The sequence below is a fragment of the Ahaetulla prasina genome, chromosome 2 (genome assembly GCF_028640845.1).
Source record: "Ahaetulla prasina isolate Xishuangbanna chromosome 2, ASM2864084v1, whole genome shotgun sequence".
In the NCBI taxonomy this organism is placed as follows: domain Eukaryota; kingdom Metazoa; phylum Chordata; class Lepidosauria; order Squamata; family Colubridae; genus Ahaetulla; species Ahaetulla prasina.
The window spans coordinates 37,753,123-37,773,854 of NC_080540.1; the positions used below are offsets into that span (position 1 = coordinate 37,753,123).

The window sequence follows — 20,732 nt, forward strand, 5'->3', positions numbered from 1 at the left end:
GTTGTTAAGCAAATCACTGCATTTTTAAGAGAATCACACAATTGTTAATGAGGATTTGGCTTCCTCATTGACTTTGCTTGATGGAAGCCGAATGGGAAGGTTAGAAAAGTTGGTTACAGGACACCGGAACAATGCAACTTATAAATACATCCAAGTTCCCAAGCGCCTGAATTTTGATCACGTCACTGCAAGGGTTGTAACTGTGAAAACGGTCATCAGTCACTTTTTTCCAGTGCTGTTGTAACTTCATATGGTCACTAAATGAATAGTTGCAAATCGAGGACTATCTGTATCTTTGTAATTTTATTTTTAAGTCTGTGATGTAGGAACGATAGCATATGCTTGTTATTAACCAAGTTAAGCATGTGCCATTTCAATCTTGACTCAAGTTGTCTAGAACCATCACATCCATATAATCATAAATGTTGTGAAAAGAAAATATAAAGAAAACAGGTGATGAGAGTTTTCCTTTCTTTATAGGCTACTCTGCATTATGTTATTAATTGACTGAGAGTTTATGCCACTATGAAACCCAACTCTTACTTCACTTCTGGTAGGACTAGTCCTAAAACATCCATACCAACAAAGATGTCTATTCATTTCAGCTTATCTCTAAATGCTTCCATTACAGATAGTTTTCATTATTTCAAAGGTCCTTTTGATTACAGCTAATGAAAGCTGCTAACATTAAAGATAGTGGAAACTTATTCCATATTGCCATTACTTCACCTTGCCTCCAGCCCTCCCCAAAACTCCAGGTAGATAATACAATACTGTAATGCAGGCTACAGTAATTCAACTTTTGCTCATTCTGCTAATGTATTTCAACCCAGACTTAATGGGGTCACTCACGGAGTCTCCCATTTCTATTGCTTAAATGCACAGCTAAGTATGAGGACCAAAGACTATTCATTCCCAACATGACCTCCAAAACTGAGAGTGCAAAGCTGGGAACAGATCTCAATATTATTGCTGCAGAAATTTCCACACACTTCAACCTCTCAAAAAGCAATTTGAAATCACTCCACAATATTCTTCATTTCTGTTAATCTTGCAATTGCTGCTTATCTTCTAGTCCAATTGGTCAACAGGAGATGAGGAAGAAAAAACCCCCCACCAGTTTAGAAGTGACATGAAGCTGCCACTCCACACTGAAGCACAAATGAAACAAACTGGCCACGTGCAGTACCCTCTCCCTCACAATTTTTACATACTGTATTCCTTTGTTTGTTGATTTAACAAAAAACAACAATCTGGAAGCTTTCTGTGTTGGGAAGCTGTGAGCGAACAAGTGGATCATAAAAAATGTATAGGGAAGCATTTAAATTCTCAATTCCATTTAAAGGCTGCAAAAGAGTTGTGAAAGTGAAATGTAAACAGGATTGCAATTTTGCAAGCGGGCGCTTTCCCCAACAAATGTGACCCAGACAACATGCTGCTATATGGTATGGAGAGAAAGATAGACTTCTAAGTACATAGACACTATCTATGGCAAGGAGGAAGGAAAGAGACTGGGAAAGATTGAGGGAAAAAGAAGAAGGGGACGACAGAAAAGCAGGTGGCTGGATGGAGTCACTGAAGCAGTAGGTGTAAGCTTAAATGGACTCCAGAGGATGGTAGAGGACAGGAAGGCCTGGAGGAACATTGTCCATGGGTTGGATATGGGTCAAACGCGATGGGTCGGACACGACTTCACAACCAACAACAACAAAGGAAAGAGAGTAATGACTGGCTTGAGCTCAGGGACTGCCCACAAGTATTGTAAAACTCCTGTCTATAAAAGATTGCCCACCCTACTCTTGCCCATGGTTTGACGTTCAATTTAGCTTTGTTTCTGTATTGTTTATCACAATCCTGCATGCTGTTTACCTTTTAGAAGGAAAGCAATGTGCATAAGTCAGCTGTCAGGCTCTCTCTGTGTATATAGATCTAAATTAGTCAAACCACATCTGATGCAAGTATATAAGAATCTGATTTATACTTCACATAGGAGAGAGAGAGAGGGAGGGAGAGAGATCAAGTATGAGGTGATTTCTTCATGCGTTTAAGCTTCAAAGAGTTGTGGTGTGCATTGAAGCGAGGGGACAAAGGACCTCAGACAAAAGCCTTTAACACTTCTGTCACCCACACTTCACCTGACCAGTCACTATTGAAAAGGGAAGAAAGATGTTGGCGTCAGGTCCCCCGTAGGGTCCCAGAAACTGCCCCCATGTTAAGAACAACTCCAGGAATCGGCGGAAAGCCTTTTCTCCTCCGATTGTAATTCCCTTTTGGCTCTTCTCAAGAAAAGGGAAATCTGATCGCTTTCCTACTCACAAACGAGATGAGTAATGCGGGGTCACTAGAGCTCTGGGCCTCGGGTGAACATTTCACCTCGATCAGGAATCCCTGGCCTCTGCAAAGGGCCGAGGCGTGCAGGCAGCCACACCAGACACACCGGGATTCAGCCTTTGACCTTGTTCCTTAATATATGAGAAATCACCTTATCAGCCACTGCAGAGACCAAAGGAGACCGTTGCTCTCCTTAACCACCCCTGAAGACCAAAGAAAGGTCAACAGGAAAATGTTGTGCAGGGAAGAGGAGGCCACTTATATGACACATTTGAAAAATATAAAGGTGAAACCAAGAACAAAAACGAAGGAAGCCAAGCAAGGAAAGGCCAAACCCCAAGTTGAAAATCATTCAGGAAGCTGAAGAAGAAAGGACCAGAAACAGCTCATTAAAAAGAACACTTCCTCAATGCAATATGTGGGGGAGAAGGAAAGGAAGACTGTGTACAGGCCCACAGGTAGGGAGAAAACAAAATGAAATAATTCTAGCAGTAGAAAATTGAAGGAAACTGCAATTGTGTGATCCAATCCGTGTTTAGTTGGAGATAAGCCTCACTATGTGCAATGCAATTTACTCCTAAGTATATATAGGGATTGCATTCCTAGTTTTACAGAAATAAAATAAAGTAAAATTCAAGCATTCACTGGTATACAGACTGACAACCACAACTGAGTCCAGAATTATTATTGCTAGGTGAGTCAGTTGCTAAGGGAATTTTGCCCCATTTTGCAACCTTGCCACAGTTATTAAGTGAATCACCGCAGCCGTTCAGTTAGCAACACCGCTGTTAAGTGAATCTGGCTTCCCCATTGACTTTGCTTGTCAGAAAGTCGCAAAAGGTAAGCGTGTGACCCTTGGAAACTGCAACTGTCATAAATATGTACCAGTTGCCAGAGCAACTGGCAACTGGTTCATCACCAGAATTTTGATCGTGTGATCATGGGGATGCTGAAACGGTCACAAGGTGAAAAACAGTGATAAATCACTTTTTTCAGTGACGTCGTAACTTCGAACGGTCTCTAAATGAACCGTGATAAGTTGAGGTAGAATCTGTAATTCTATCATCCCCTTGTACAGTTTATTATCCCTTAATTTTCTTACCAATGTGTCATTGGGCTGTGTGCATAAAAGTTACTGATAATAGAACTATAAAATATTATGAAGCGGAAAAAATGGTATGATGACACGACTCTTGCTTATTAATTTTTTTCAAGTTCTGCTAGAAATACTTCTTCTCTGAGACCTTCCCTATACGCTCCTAGGATTTCACTCCTAGAATTGGCTACTGGCTAATGTACTAAGCTGGACTGGAATTCAGTTTGGAAAATGTAGCCCCAGTGTATCTGGTCACATCAGATCATCTTTAAACCTAAGTATATTTAATTAAAAACAATATAAACATGATTTTGCCATTTTGTAGCCAGCTCCTTGACAATGCAAAGTCTTGTTGTTGTGCACAGGTTGTAGAAGTTACAGGATGTGAAGCATTCCTGAACCATTCTCCCACAAAAGCTCAGGGACATGATCATGTCTCAGGAAAAGGAAGTGTAGAAATTGTATCACTATGAAATGGCTTGTGTGATTAGGAGGCTGGTTTGGAGGTTAGCAAGCCCATGTTCAAGACCCTGACTGTTGCCATGGAGTGGGATGAGCTCCCGTCCTTTGCTCCAGCTCCAGCCAGGGACATGAAAGGCTCCAACTGGGCATCTCCAGGGTGATGTCATAGCCCAATCCTTTCAACTTGGAAGTGCTTCGTGCTTCTGAAACAAGTGCAGCAGATCTTTAAGATTCCACAGAAACATAGAACTATATGAGCCCTTCTCTGATGACTGAGCCATATTATACTACAAGCCACAAGCAAACATGCTAACATAAGCCACAACCAAACAAACCATATACTTTAACATGCTTGATCCTAGTCACCTGACCATCTAGAGTGGTAATTCCCAATCTTGATATCTTTGAGATGTGTGGACTCAATTCCCAGAATTCCCCAGTCAATATTCCAACGTTCTGACACATTTATATTCTACTATATGTAGCCCACTTCATTCTCTATACACCCACAGCATGCAGAAGCTAAGCCCCAAAACTGGTGAAGATAGCCCTCGACATACAGCAGTAATGGAGCCTGCCTATCGTGGTTGTAAGATGTGATGGTCATAAATCTAACTCAGTACTAATTCATTTGGATGTCTTGGTATTCTGAGAAGCAATAGAATCAAGACAACAGAACCCAGAAAGGCAGAGGTATACTCTAACAGCCAACTTGGCAGATTAAACAAAATAAATTGCATTAGTACTAATTTTGCTAATAATGAAAAAGGTCCATGGAGAAATCAGGTTTAGAGTAAAACCACAGAATTCAATGGAATCTGTTATCTATGATAACCTGACCCATGAATTCAGAGTTTCCTTTAAGTGTGATTGATTGAAGTCACCTTCTGATATATCCTGTAGGAAAATCTGTGAGGAACTATTAAACCAGACTATAAGAGGATATGAAATGAACATCCTGTGTTTCATAGTGCTATGGCTTGATACCACTCTTATCTCTAGCAATAGAAACCTAATTCTTGACCTTTTAACTAGTCCCCCTTTCTTTATCATTAAGCAAATCTTAATTCCCTTCTCAGCATCCTACCTCAACAACTCAGGAAAGACCCAGCTCCTAAAATCTGCTATGAGAAATTTCCTTTCTTTATTAAAGTTATTTTTAAGTTCCCAATCCCCACCTTCTCCTGGCTGTCCCCTTCACTTCCCCTCCCTACAATAACTGGAAATGTTTAGATCAGAGTTATTTGAAGCTCAGATCTGAAAGACCCACTCAACAGGGATGCTGGCATAAAGAATTACAATTGGCACCAATTTGAGCTTATGACTAGAAGACTCCACTGGTAGCTACATTCAGTTCTGTGCTGTTGCAACCAGATCTTAACACATCAGAATTACCAGCGTGCAATATTTATTGTTGACAAGCTCCAAAGCTGCAGGCGCGATGAACTTAAAAAAGAACAGAAACGTCAACTGCATCTTTTGTAGCTGGCAATTCAGATTGATTTATTACGATCAAAACAAGATTTAAATTCCAAGATCTACTATGTGCATGCTACAAACAGTAGTTCAATCACAAAATATATGTCTGGCAGCCAGAAGCACCTACTACAGCCAATGCCCAAATTTCTCCAGATTGGGGTGGCAAAGGATACTGTCTGAACTTGGCTACCACCAGAGAGCTATGTGGGATAATTAAAGGCTAAAATTGACTGTCCTTTCAACGGAGGGCAAATTCCCCTGCACTTATTTGTCTTGCATATATGCTATTTAATCTTGTGGGCTGAAATCCTGGCGATCAATGGAAAGCACTGTAACCACATGAAGTTCCCACACCAGGCTAGTTCTCTGGTGCTCAACTGAGACACGCACATCCCTTTGATTGATAGGAACCTGAAGGCGAGAGATCAGTCACACCCTGATGTGATACAGGCAAGACACGCCGTGTGTTTCCCATCTGTTCTCTCTATGTTCCTTTTACCCATTTTTCCCCCGTCATTGCCGTGTGACACACCTAGACCCTCTAAGGACTTGACCTGGAAACAGGAAGTGTTCTATTAAGCCAAGAGGAAAGTGGGGAGGCAGGAAGGAAGGAGCCCCAGCTCTGATGGGTGGAAATGTGACTTTGAAATAGCGCCAAAAGTTATCTGTGAGTCACGGGAAATTCATCAGGTAAGATTTTCTTTCTCATCTTAAAAAGGAACAGGGATCGGCACAAATTATGTTCCCTTCCATTTTAAAAGCTATCCTCTTTTCGTTTCCCTATGCCTGACCTGACTTTGGAATCTGCATACTGTGAATTCTTGATCTGTCTTGATCTGAACGTTTCTCTCTCTTGGGTTAATCAATACAGGTAGTTCTCCATTTACAACAGTTCATTTAGTGACCGTCTGAAGTTTCCACGGCACTGAAAAAAGTGACTTACGACTGTTTTTCACAGTTACAACAATTGCAGCATCCTCATGGTCATGCGATCAAAATTCTGATGCTTGGCAATTGGTTCGTATTTATGACGGGTGCAGTGTAGACTAGACTAGACTAGACTAGACTAGAATAGAATAGAATAACAGAGTTGGAAGGGACCTTGGAGGTCTTCTAGTCCAACCCCCTGTTTGGGTAGAAAACCCTACATCAGACAAATGTTTAACCAACATCTTTTTAAAAACTTCCAGTGTTGGAGCATTTACAACTTCTGGAGGCAAGTTGTTCCACTTATCAATTGTTCTAACTATCAGGAAATTTCTCCTTCGTTCTAAGTTGCTTCTCTCATTGATTAGTTTCTACCCATTGCTTCTTGTCCTGCCCTCAGGTGCTTTGGAGCAGGGGTCTCCAACCTTGGTCCCTTTAAGACTTGTGGACTTCAACTCCCAGAGTTCCTCAGCCAGCTTTGCTGGCTGAGGGACTCTGGGAGTTGAAGTCCACAAGTCTTAAAGGGACCAAGTTGGAGATCCCTGCTTTGGAGAATAGCTTGACTCCCTGTTCCGGGGTCATGTGATCACCTTTTGTGACTTTCTGGCAAGCAAAGTCAATGGGAAAGCCAGATTTACTTAATAACCACGTTACTAACTTAACAGCTGCAGCAATTCACTTAACAATCATGGCAAAATAGGTTGCGAAACGGGGCAAAACTCACTGAACAACTGTCTCGCTTAGCTAGAGAAATGTTGGGCTCAGTTGTGGTCTTAAGATGGGGCCTACCCGTATTTATTCAATAAAGGAATGAAGAATAGCAAAGAAATTAAAGGCATGAGATAAGCAAAAGAAATGGAACATAGCTAAAACACCAGTGCTTATACCTCCCCATACCTCTCCTTACAATCCACCTGTCCATCACCTCATCCATACACCTGTTCATTTATCACTTTTAAACTTTTCACCTCCCTTTCTGAGGATCTCAGCTTCACATAACCCTATCTTTCTCAGTCTGTCCCTTCCTCTCCACTTTTCACATCCCTTCCTCTCCACCTTCCTCAGTCTGTCCCTTCCTCTCCACCTTCCTCAGTATGTCCCTTCCTCTCCACTCTTCACATCCCTTCCTCTCCACCTTCCTCAGTCTGTCCCTTCCTCTCCACCCTCCACTCTTCCTGTCCCTTCCTCTCCACCTTCCTCAATCTGTCCCTTCCTCTCCACTTTCCTCAGTCTGTCTTTTCCCTCCACCCTCCACTCTTCCTGTCCCTTCCTCTCCACCTTCCTCAGTCTGTCTTTTCCCTCCACCCTCTACTCTTCACTGTTGCTTCGTCTTCTGGTCCTCATTCATTCTGTTTGATCAAGTCCCCACAATGTTCTTCATTCGTGTTGGTTTCTCATTTGTTTATTCAATCTACATTCATTCAGCGTCCATTAATTCCTGTCTCTTTCCCATTCCGACTGCATTTCAGCTTACTTGTATATTCCTCCTGGCATTCTCAATTATAACACATAACACAGTGAGCCAAAGCATATTGTTATACTGTATGTAGCCATTCAGCTCCTTTTGAGAAACATGCATTTTTCACAATAGACCACACCATATCCACTACCTTTCTACTAGCGTAGGCACACCTTAGAATTTCTGTATTCCCACTCATAAATATTTTAAACAATTAACAGCATCCTTAGTGTTGAACCATTTGAAGTCTTATTTATTCTTATGCTTGCTTTATGTCCATCTTACATTCAACAAAGACCCATCAATTCCATATTTGCAGAAAACATCCCATAATTCAAGGCTACTCGCTTTATTATACACTGTCTCTAAATCAACAAAGTACAATAAACTTTCCTAGGCCCATTAATTTTCAATGACCTGAGCGAGAACCAAAGTCTGGTTTAAATGCGCTCTGTGCGGCGCATTTCTCACTGTCCCTTTTTCCACTATTTTAATCAAAATTTATTTAATTAAATCGGAATTTAATCAGAATTAACAGTCGTCATGGCGCAGTGGTTAGAATGCAGTTTTGCAAGCTAACTCTGCCCACTGCCAGGCGTTCAATCCTGACTGGCTCAAGGATGACTCAGCCTTCCATCCTTCCGAGGTTGGGAAAATGAGGTCCCAGATTGTTGGGGGCAATTGTGCTGTCTCTGTAAACCTCTTAGAGAGGGCTGTGAAGCACTACATAAAAAATTCCCTTCTCACCCAATGGATGGTCTGGGTCTTCCTCAAACTTGGATCTTCTACCAAAAGCCTGGGAGTCTGAGTCTTCTTAACACTATCTTCGTTTTTCCTAGCACCGCACTCTTCTGGACAGAGAGCTCTAATGCTGTTCCTGGGAACTGTGTGAGCCTCTTTCCCTGTTTAGGATTCCTACCACCACTGGAACCTTTATTTTCCACATCCTAATTCATCTTTGAGCCCCTGGTACTTCTCCAGCTTCTCATACTCTTTCTTCCTGATGATCTGCATTATCTGCCCTTTGGGTCCTGTCTAGTTGCTAGATCCTTGCTACTATGGACATGGTGTTTAGTGTCTGCTCTTGCGCTACTATGAGCAGTGCCTCAGGGCTTTTAGTCCAGTCCTTTCCAGCTACTGGTAGGAGATGGATATATCCTCTGAGGATGAGGTGAGCCCCCACCAGTGGTGAAATCCATTGTTTTTTACAACCAGTTCTATGGGCGTGGCTTGGTGGGCGTGGTGTGGCTTGGTGGGCGTGGCAGGGGTCCTGCAAAATCTCCATTCCCACCACACTTCAGGGGAAGGACACTGCAAAATCCCCACTCCTGGGCGAAGGATATTGCAAAATCTCCATTCCCACCCCACTCTGGGGACAGCCAGAGGTGGTATTTGCCGATTCTCCGAACTACTCAAAATTTCCACTACCGGTTCTCCAAACTGCTCAAAATTTCCACTACCGTTCTCCAGAACCTGTCTGGATTTCACCCCTGGCCCCCACCCTTCTGATTTTCCGTAAAAATATATAAAGACCTCTGCCAATTAGCATGGATATCTAAGAATAAGATGCAATCTTGAGGATGGCTGGCAACTTGAAGCTACTCCCGCTGTTTGTCAATGTTTGGCTTTTTTTTTTAATCTTTCAATTCCACTTTTACCTTATATGTTTTAGCTTTGTTCCTAACTCCGTTTTTAATCTGTTAATGTGTTTATATTGATTTATGTCGTAGTAAACCACTTAGTAGTTAGGTGAGATGGGCAGTGTAGAAATTTAATCAACAAATAAGCAAAGTGTATATGTACGATGTACCGTATATATGTAAGTGCACTGTAGATGTAGATAGATAGAAATTTAGCACATTTTGATAGCCAATTTCGTCCTAGACAATTTTAGGTGTGGGCTGCATTTTCTCTACCAACTCTTACTCTGTCTGAGGAAAGAGGTTTTGCTTTAGCAATTCTTTCAATAGTGAAGAGGGTAGAGAGATCCTGGTTGGTAATGTGTGGTATTTTTGAACCTATTCAATTACAACATGGACGAAGAATATGAATGTCCTTCTTGGCACCATACAGTCAACCTTCCAGTGGTCTGTAGTCTGCCAAGCTACCCGCACTTCAATTAAAGCGCAAGGAAAGACATAAGGTGGGAACCTCTCCAGTAATAGTATCACTTAGTGCAGTTCTGCCCTTGAGAAATTGTTGGATAGTTTCCCATCTGCTGAAATAAGCATCTACTCAATTTTCCTGCTCTTAAATCGGATGGAGAAGTTGCATCTAATTCTAGAGTATTTTTTTCCCCTCATGTGAGGCAGGTGTCCCATTAGCAATTTTTATAACCTATTTTGAACTGTAAAAGATAAGAAGAAAAACTCTCCGAATACCATTTAGAAAAAGTCAGTATTTTTTATCATCCGCCAGGAAATAAAGGATAAAGGAAGTACCTTCCAGAGAACCAATGTAATGTCTTCCTTAGAAGACCTCTAAGTAAAATATAAGGAAATGACCACATAAATTATTTTTTACATTTAGGAAATATTTAAAAGCTAATAGTTATCTGAGAAACCTTTTATTTCTCATGAACCTACATTCAATTCTTGGCCAACAAGATTTTAGCTGAATTATTATGAATGAGTCTTTAAGTCTTTAATTTCTGCATTTGCAGTGTTCTTCTTTAGATAGAATAACAGAGTTGGAAGGGACCTTGGAGATCTTCAAGTCCAACCCCTCTGTTTAAGCAGGGAACCCTACACCACTTCAGACAAATGGTTGTCCACTCTCTTCTTAAAAACTTCTAGGGTTGGAGCATTCACAACTTCTGGAGGCAAACTGTTCCACTGATTAATTGTTCTAACTGTCAAGGAAATTTCTCCTTAGTCCTAGGTTGCTTCTCTCCTTGATTAGTTTCCATTAATCAATCAACCTTTGCCGGCAAGAAGGCATGTGCAAAACACAACTTGTTCAGGGACTGCTATAAACACAAAGTGTCTTCCTGGAAGCTTCCTAGTGACAATGAGATTATTTCTTTGTCTCGGGTTGGCTGGCATCTGTGACCGATGAAGTCACCCTACACAAAAGGACATCAGCAAGCAAGTCACAGTGATGAAGCTGACAAAAGCCACTGCTCCTCCCCACTGCCATGTGCTTTTGGAGCAAGCCACTCTCTGACAGAAAGTTCAAAGAAGAGGATCTGATGGTCTGTATGTATTGTGCTCCCAGATATCTTTAAGGCCAGCAGTTACCAGCATAGCAGTCTCTGCTCTGGCGATGACTGAGAAACTGAATAATGAAACCTGGTTCTTCTCGAGAAGCAAACAACTTTTGATGTTCTCCAAGTAAATATTCAATCAAGTAGAGGAAATCAAGCAGGGCTGCTATTCAGCAGGTTCTGACAGGTTCTGGAGAACCGGTAGCGGAAATTTTAAGTAGTTCGGAGAACCAGTAAATACCACCTCTGGCTGGCCCCAGAGTGGGGTGAGAATGGTGATTTTGCAATATCCTTCCCTCATGAGTGGGCAGGGAATCGGGATTTTGCAGTATCCTTCCCCTAGAATGGGGTGGGAATGGAGATTTTGCAGGATCTCTCCCCTGCCACGCCCACCAAGCCACACTATGCCCACAGAACCGATAGTAAAAAAAATTGAATTCCTCCACTGAAATCAAGCAATTCCATTTTTTTAAAAAAAGGAAAGAAAGTTGGCCCTAATCTCCCTCTCTCTCTACTCAAAGTGACAATGAAAGACTTGAAAGTGGGGGGGTGGGGGGTGGGAGGGAAGAAAGACAGAGAAGAAAAATTTCCAAACAGTTTGCCAGGTTCCTTCCAACTACCTTTGCCTTGTTGAGGTCTGGGATCTGTTGCTTCAATCTTCCAAGGGTTGCTGATGAATTGTGCCAGATTCCATGTTTCTTTCCAACTGTTCTGAATCTCCTGTATCTGATCTCAAAGAAGGGAGCAGATTCAGCTGGAAGAGAGAAACCAGAATGGCATAGTCCAGCAGCAACCCTTGGAAGACCAATAAAAGCCTTGTGAGAGGTACCATTCTCTCTCCTGTATACTTTATCCTCTTACATGGTCTAACAATGTCGGCTGGCGGCCCCCAGGGGAAGGGCCTTCTCTGTGGGGGCTCCCACACTCTGGAACGAACTTCCCCCGGGTTTACGCCAAATACCCGACCTTCGGACATTTCGTCGCGAACTCAAGACTCATCTTTTTATCCGCGCAGGGCTGGCTTAAATTGGGATTTTAATGTTTAAATTTATTAATTTTAAACGGGGTTTTCTTAGTATGGTAAATTTTAATTATTGGGCTAATTTAAAATAAGTTTTTTAAATCATATTTTAAACTTGTATATTGTAATGTCGGTTTTATTATGCCTGTACACCGCCCTGAGTCCTTCGGGAGAAGGGCGGTATAAAAATCAAATAAAATAAATAAATAAAATAAATAAATAATAGGATGCAATTGTCACATCTCTGCACGATGGTTCCTGGTTGCATTCATACTTCTACTCGCCCCTTTCCCATTACACATCTGGACCATGCCCACTTGGGAAAGGCTGATTAGGTATTATCTGTACAGCTCAATACCTATGGCTGCCCAATCCTTCAGATTTGATTTGAAAGATGGGCTTCAGAACGTGCAGTAAGGCAGATGCCATCCAGTCTTTGACTCATTAAAGCAATCATATCCACTTCCAGAAGCTGCACACAAATCCTGGAAACAATCAAACCTCCTTTAATGAATCAACTGGCAGGTGTTGTGCCCGTATTCCGAAGCACCTCTTCCAAACTAAACCCTATTGAAAATCTCCATCGTTTTCTATATATCCTTATATACTGAATTGCTTAGAATACAAAATATGGAACAGAAGATCTCGAGGTCAACATTTATGGCTGCCATAAAATCCTGCTCACCTCTCTCCAATATGAGGCAATTAACCATGTACTTTATAGGTAGCAATTACTCAAAACAGCATGTAAGGCACTTTCACCAAATTTAAAGTGTGGTTTGTTTACTAGTTTTAAATCAAGATTATAAAAATACATTCTAGGGACATATAGGTGAAATGTAAAATTTGTTACTACCGTTTCTGTGGGCGTGGCTTGGGAGGGGTAATGTGACTTGGTGGGCGTGGCCAACTTTTTTCTTTTTTTTACTTTTAAAAGCATTTTTTTCTACAACCTCTTCGGCCGAAGAGGTTGTATAAAAATGCTTTTAAAAGCCTCTGATGATCAGGCAACTCAGCTGGGATTGCCAGAGGAAAAAAAGCTTTTAAACGGTTCTGACGATCCCAGCTGAGTTGCCTGATAGCCAGAACCTTTTAAAAACATTTTTTTTACAACCTCTTCGGCCGAAGAGCTTGTAGAAAACATGCTTTTAAAAGGTTCTGGCGATCAGGCAACTCAGCTGGGATCGCCAGAGGAGCCTTTTAAAAGCTTTTTTTTTCCTACAACCTCTTTGGCTGAAGAGGTTGGAGGAAAAATGCTTTTAAAGGGTTCTGACGATCCCAGCTGAGCCGTGCAATCATCAGAGGCTTTTTTTTTTACTTTTAAAAGCATTTTTTCGGCCGAAGAAAAAATACTTTTAAAAGTTAAAAAATAATAATGGAAGGAACACTGGATGGCAGCTAAAGTTTTCTCTGTTCTGACTACGTTCTCAATCAATCGATAGAAATTGAATAAATAAATACATAAACCATGAAATAAAATTATATCAACTCAGAATTCTAGGGTGTAGCAATAGTCATAGCACTTAGACTTATATACCACTTCACAGTGCTTTTTACAGCCCTCTCTAAGCGGTTTACAGAGTCAGCATAATTGCCCCCAACAATCGGGGTCCTCATTTTACCCACCTCGGAAGGATGGAAGGCTGAGTCAACCTTGAGCCTGGTGAGATTTGAACTGCCGAACTGGTGGCAATCAGCAGTCTGCAGTACTGCACTCTAACCACTGCACCACCATGGCTCTTTTGTAGCCACAAATCAGTTGGAGAAAGTTTTCCTTTCCTTCTTGAGGTACTATAAAGTGAATACCATATTATATTTTTCATAGAAAGAGACTAAGGGCTCATTTTCAGATTCAACCATAATGAAATATAGGCAGTTCTTGACTTACAACCATTCACTCAAAGTTACAACAGCACTGAAAAAAGGGACTTTTTTTTAACCCTTTTTTTTACACTTATGACCGTTGCAACATCCAAATTCAGACGCTCAGCAACTGGCTCATATTTATGACCATTGCAGTGTCCTGGAGTCATGTGATCATCTTTTGTGACCTTCTGACAAGCAAAGTCAATGGTGAAGCCAGATTCACTTAAAAACTTAACAACTGCAGTGATTCACTTAACTGCGGCAAGAAAGGTCATAAAATGGGATGAAACTCACTTAACTGTCTCACTTAGCAACATAAATGTTGGACTCAATTGTGGACATAAGTTGAGGACTACCTATAAAGGGAATATAACCTATAAAGGGAATGTAATGAGAGATGAAAGCGGCTGAGCTCCACCCCAGGAGAGCTCTGTACAGTACTGGCATCAATTCTTCTTTATGTCAGCTTTGGAAGCCATATTAGGCCGGAAGCTTCTGTGCTGCCACTTTCTCATGTGTGGGAAAGTAGGAGGGGGGATTTAGTAGAGGGGTTGTCTTTAGACATAATAGCATTCTTCCTATTGGACAAGGTCAGGCTGATCCTGCATCTGGAGAAGGAGTGGTCGGAGTGCTATCTCAAGGTGAGACGGATGGTGATTGGAGCATGTGATTGACTGAGGAGTGAGGGGATAGTTTTGGAGTTTTTGATTTACTGAGGGAAAACCTGGACCTCTCAGATTCAGGTTTTCCCAGATGTACCAGTTTCCCTATTCTAGTAAAATAGAACTTTGGAAAATGCTTGCTTCAGAGTTTTTACTTGGAGTTGGGGGTTTTCCTGGAACGCTGAATCCCCCAAAAGGGGGCTGTCAGGGGTGCTGAACCCCAGCATCGACCTAAACCTTGGGTGGTGCAAAGACTCAGTGAAGATGGAGGAGAAAGAAGACACTTTACTATTTTTAGAGTAATACAATCAGTTCTTCATGTTGGCTCTTAGTTCTCATGAATAGAATAGTATTGTAGTGTAGTAAGTAAGTTATTAATAAGTTGTTTTACCAATTCACACCAAAGACCTGAGAAAATATAAACAGAAAGTACCTGAAATGTCACAGGTCTGCTTGTTCCTCGGTGAGAATGTAGGTGATACACTATGCCGGTAGACAATATGTGGCTTTCTTTGCTCTTCTTCATATTCTTGTTGATCAGGTGATATGAGCGGCTCTACAAAGTATTCTCCATCATGAGACCTAAATGTGCCTAACTGAGAAGGAATGAGAGACACGTCATATAACTTTCAACGGAACTGTGCTTAAAACAATAATAATAAAGCCACCAAAGTTTAATAGAGATTTATAATTTTTTCCCCGAACACCATCACTCTGCTAAACAAATAATTCCCTCAACACTGTCAAACTATTTATTAAGTCTGCACTGCTATTAATCTTCTCATTGTTCCCATCACCGATCTCCTTTCACTTATGACTGTATGACTGTAACTTTGTTGCTTGTATCCTTACGATTTATATTGATAATAATTGTTTCCTGATTGCTTATTTGTACCCTATGACTATCATTTAGTGTTGTACCTTAGAATTCTTGATGAACAAATCTTTTCTTTTATGTACGTTGAGAGCATATACACCAAGACAAATTCCCTGTGTGTCCAATCACACTTGGCCAATAAAAAAATTCTATTCTATTCTATTCTATTCTATTCTATTCTATTCTATTCTATTCTATTCTATTCTAAATCTTCTGCTGAGAACTGTAGCTGTTTCTCAGACCCACAAGGGCTTTTTTTTTTGGTCTGGTTTTGCTTTATATATTTTATCATTCCTAAGCTTCCTGAATAGGGAAGTGGTGGCTCAGGGGTTAGGACGTTGAGCTTGTTGATCGAAAGGTCGGCAGCTCAGCGATTCGAATCCCTAGTGCTGCCGTGTAACGGGGTGAGCTCCTGTTATTTGTCCCAGCTTCTGCCAACCTAGCAGTTTCGAAAGCATGTAAAAATGCAAGTAGAAAAAATTAGGGACCACCTTTGGTGGGAAGGTAACAGTATTCCGTGCGCCTTTGGCGTTGAAATCATGCTGGCCACATGACCACGGAGACGTCTTCGGACAGCGCTGGCTCTTCAGCTTTGAAATGGAGATGAGCACTGCCCCCTAGTCGGCAATGACTAGCATGTATGTGCGAGGGGAACTTTTACCTTTACCTTAAGCTTCCTGCATGTCAGCTCTTTCTGGGGTCAAGGTAAAGGCTATGCTCCAAAAAAAAAAAAAGGACGAAGCCACAAAATTACTTTTACTTCCTTATGAAAATTAAATCAAGTACATGCAAGCTGATATAATTGCTCCCATACGTGTAATAATTTTCCCCTGATAGCTACTTCAGGAAGGATAATTTTCCCCTTGATAGCTACTTCAGGAAGGCTCTCACACTTGCCTAACCAAGTAGAAAGCATGTCTAGCTGTGGTTTCTTGAATGTACACTCAGTTGCCAACCTGAGTTGACCTTTACCTAAACCAGGTTGCAATGGTTGGTCACTTTTGGATGTGCAGATTTGGTTAGTACTTGCACTGGAGACTTCCAGAGCACTATACCAGCCTGGGAAGTTGAAGATCTCAACTGGAAGAATGCAACGGCAAACCATTTTTGTACTGCTGGAAAGTTAGCTCAATGGCCCTGTCCATGAAGTCACCAGCAAACAAGCACAATTTGAAGGAGACACAATGTTTTTTAATGCCAGCTTGCACAGCAATAAGGTCTTCCAGTCACTGCCACAATCCTGAAGAATGGGAGAACACGCCGCAGCCAACTCACCATGGCCAATTCACCATAGCCAACGCACCATGGCCAACTCGCTATGTCACTGCAGGATAACTTGCTGTGGTCAATTCACCACGCCACAACTCGCTGTGGTACAATTCAACCTTTCAATTTAACTATTGAAATTAATTACAAAATTATTGTAATTTTTGTCATTCACATTTCGTTTTGACTCTCCTTTGGTATCCTTCCTTTAATGATTCTATTCCACTATTTCTTTGATATTAGTGTAACTTGTCCTATGGCAAGTTGGCCATGTAGAGTTATCCCATAGTGAATTGGCTGTGGCATGTTGGCAGCAGTAAGTTGGGTGCGGGAAATTGTTGTAAAATCACAATACCCTGCATTATGGTCAACAAATCTGGAGAGTACTATTTGGAGAACGGTTGACATAATTTATGAAACCGTTTTAAACTGTTTTAGATAGTATACTACAGGGGTGTCAAACCTGATAACATTGTGGGCCATATCGTGATGTTTTTTTGCCTTTGCGGAGCCGGGGTGGGCATGGCCTTCATGGGCCGTATCCCACCTGTGGGCCGCCAGTTTGACAGGCCTGGTATACTAGATAAACCAGTTTCATGACTCCCTATCAGATTCAAAATCTTTGATGAATTTATCTTTTTAAATTTTGGGAGCCTTACTACGGCACAGTGATGCAACCAAAAAAATCAACAACCAAAAGGAACATTTTCCAGGAAGTATGCTTTTAGTCAGCCAGTCTTGTCTTCAACCTGCCTCCCAAATTAGTTGCTCATCCAATTTCTTGGAAAGGAGTTTGGTCTAGTGGTTAAAGCACCAGGTGGGAAACCAGGAGACTGTAAGTTCTAGTTCTGCCTTATCCATGAATGGTTGGGTGGATGACATTGGGCCATTCATTCTCTCTTAGCCCAACCCACCTCCATAGGGTTGTTGTGGGTAAAATAGGAGGAGGAATGAGTATAATATATGTTCACCACCTTGAATTATAAAAATAATGTAAGAGGAAAATAAATAAAGTGAAAATTAACCTAGAGACCCAAGCTGAGGCGGTATAATTGTAACTGACCCCTTCACATCTTTCATCAGGCCAGTATTTCACAAACACAAGTTCAGAACTGTATGTAACAAAAAATACAGACTATGGGGGAACGGGGCAATTTTACTTTAGAGCAGGGGTCTCCAACCTTGGTCCCTTTAAGACTTGTGGACTTCAACTCCCAGAGTTCCTCAGCCAGCTTTGCTGGCTGAGGAACTCTGGGAGATGAAGTCCACAAGTCTTAAAGGGACCAAGGTTGGAGATCCCTGCTTTAGAGATAGCTTTCTTCTTCCACGAGTTTCCTTGATAAAATAATAGAAGTCTTTACACCCTGCTCCTTCTACTGTAATAAAAAATTGAAAAGATCCATTGGGTCTTTCTGTACAAAATTCAGAAACACTGCTCTAAACATTCTATAAATGGAAGAGGGCACTGTCTGCCAGTGTCCACACTAAAGGCAGATGCTATACAACAGAGTCTTACCTCCCCCACATTCCAGAGGTTACTTCCAAGTTGGGGGGAGGGATCCTCCTGCCATTTGCTACAATTCATTTTGGACCTGTCTCTGGACCTTCTCTTCTTTCCACCTTAATTCTCCATAAAAGAGCCTGGCCTCCCTTAAGGTTGATCTTCCATGAAAGCTAATGCCAAATCTTGCAGTGCCTTATCTACTAGGAAATGGGTGTGAACTGTTTTCCTCTTCAGCTTCAACCCTGCTTGCAACTTGCCTGGAGGGCTGGAAAAACACACTCCCACCAGCTCTGCTGGTTCCCTTGGGAGAACGCTGTGGGGCGGTATCGGCCCTCCTCCTTCTCCTCTGCCCCACCCGCCAAACATCAGAACATCCACAATAACAACAACAAGCCCAGAAACTGACCACCACGGTACAAATTGGAGGAAGTCAAGATGGTTTGGGGGTGATGGTGGAGAATGGGGGCTCCCCATTCCTGCAGCCCCTTCCTGTTTGATGTAGAGCACTGCCACTGGACAGTTCGGCCTGGCTGGTAAGTATAGCTAAACTCAGCTGCTTGCATCCTTTTTTTAGAATACGGAAGAAGGAAAGAAGAGCCTAGCTCCCTCAGCCCCCTCCCCAATTATATTTGCAGAACAGATCTTGAAAATCTATTAGAGGAACCCAAACCCCTACTTCTTCACTTCTCAGAGCAGACAGTTACCAAACTATGATCCCACCCCCACCCCCCAATCCACAACAAACTCTGAGCTGCTAACAGCATAAGTTTTCAAGCGGAACAGGAGTTAAATCTAATTACTGATTGGTGCTTTGAAATCCTCTCCTTTACTCTCCCCCACAACTGCTCCACTTCTAAACCGTTTCACTGTTCCAGGGGTGGTGGGAATGGTTCCTCTCAATCCAAATGTATGCATGCTGGCAATTCCTTGCCTTTTTCAAATCCCAGTCCATTAAACGGGAGCGACTGGCTCTTAGCATTGGCACTCAAATCTGCTTGGAGTAAACTTTCGTCCCTAGAGGGAGTGAGGGAGAAGGAATCAATTACGCAGTTTCTGTTTGCCTCCCTCCACCTTCAATGTCCCTCGGGCCTCCAAGTGCCACCCTTGTTTGCAGTTCAGACTCAAATGCTCCTCACCAACCCACTCAGTGGCCCCTTCTTCCCAAAAGCCACCTGGGGTAAACCCCACCTCCTTGTTTTCACTCCCCTGGCAAACATCAGAGTCTCCTTGATGTTAAGTTGTTGAAAGTCTTCAGGGACACAGCTGTTGCCAAGTGCACAAAACAAGGCTCCCAAACTACCTGTCTGGGATGACCCTTAAGAGAAAAAGTATAGAAATGGTTCCTGACTACTGCATGTTGCTGGCACCTCCCAGGACTTCCCTCCCGTCTTCCTCCCCTTCCCATCAATCAAACTGAGAGCTCCTTAAAAGCAAAGCCTTTGATTCTTGAGGTTTTGCCATATACTCCAGTAATGATTTCTTAAGTTTCCTGCCACTAGATACAAGTTATTTATAATCTAAAAGAAATAAAGTGGCTAGGCAGGGGGGCAAGAAACCGGGAAAAGAAAGGCACCCTGTTGCAGTGTTGATCAGCACAACTTTGAAGAAAAGTTTTGCTGTGTTTTTAAGTTGTGTTGCAATCAGAACCAAGATAAACCACAGAGAAGAAAGAAAAGAGGTTTAAAAACACACAATGTGCTTCCCACTCTGCTAGCAAGATCTAAAGCTGGGAATTCAGGTCTTTTCTTAAGACGATGTTGATTTGCATCCTGTAAACCAAACCCTGGATTCCCCAAGAGGATTATACACTTACCATCCCAGAACACAGGCTTATGACTGCTGTATGTTGGGACTCTGTGTTGACATGCCCTTTATAGAAACAGTGCTTAATATCACTTTCCTCCTCGGTGTAAAAGTTTGTTTGGTTAACCTCGGGTTGTCCAAGGAAGCTGACCGTGAAAAGAGGGGCAATAAATCCCGAATGGGCCGTAAGGTTGAAAACGAAGTGCTGCCCGAAGGCTTGCAGTCTATAATGCACTTGGGTGGTACTGAAAGAAGAGGAGGCGGTGGGAGAAGAGGGAGAATCCAGGATCCAGGGCTCAGCTTCTGAACGAAGGCTTCGTTTCTTTCTCTGAAAGTGCACCTTTGTAGGCAACGGTTCTCCAAGCTCATTCACACGGGTCGGGATCACAATCTCGTACTCTCGCAGCGTCTCCAGCAGTTTGGCTGTGAAAAGTTGACATAGTTGCCCATGAATGGATATGGGGGTGTGGGTGTGCGTGCGCATGCGCGCACTATTCAACAATACTTTTTACAGTGCTGGTCCAACAGGGAGATTAATTTAGCCAGTCACGAAGGAATATTCTTGTTGGGACCAATTAGAAAGCCCTTCTAAAACTTTATCGTCCAACTCAAACACCTTCCTTTACTACCCCAACTCAGTTCTGCAACGTTCCCAAAGTTGACCGGTCTGCATACCGTCCCATAGGTGAACAGCCGGCAACTGAGAAAGTGGCCACAAAGGATGCTGAATTCATTTTTTAGCCTTTATGTAACCAAGCTAAACACGGCGAACCA

At 42.2% G+C, this 20,732-nt stretch overlaps 1 protein-coding gene and 1 long non-coding RNA gene across 6 annotated transcripts in view; one reads left to right on the forward strand and one right to left on the reverse strand.

Annotated features, from left to right (window-relative positions):
* The window catches only part of ADAMTS9 (ADAM metallopeptidase with thrombospondin type 1 motif 9), a 172,313-nt gene that overhangs the window by 146,257 nt on the left and 5,324 nt on the right, over window positions 1-20,732 (reverse strand). For all 5 annotated transcript variants that reach the window (XR_009153439.1, XM_058168996.1, XM_058168995.1 and 2 more), the window contains exons 2-3: window positions 19,969-20,381; window positions 14,942-15,104 (exon numbers count right to left, since the gene is read on the reverse strand). Coding sequence is in view for 4 of the 5 variants with exons in the window: in XM_058168996.1 (XP_058024979.1) it covers window positions 14,942-15,104; window positions 19,969-20,381 (576 nt within the window). In the remaining variant the exon portion in view is untranslated. The remainder of the gene's footprint in view (window positions 1-14,941; window positions 15,105-19,968; window positions 20,382-20,732) is intronic.
* The window catches only part of LOC131191156 (uncharacterized), a 77,322-nt gene continuing 75,031 nt past the window's right edge, over window positions 18,442-20,732 (forward strand). Inside the window, exon 1 of the long non-coding RNA XR_009153440.1 lies at window positions 18,442-18,688. This is a non-coding gene — a long non-coding RNA (uncharacterized LOC131191156). The remainder of the gene's footprint in view (window positions 18,689-20,732) is intronic.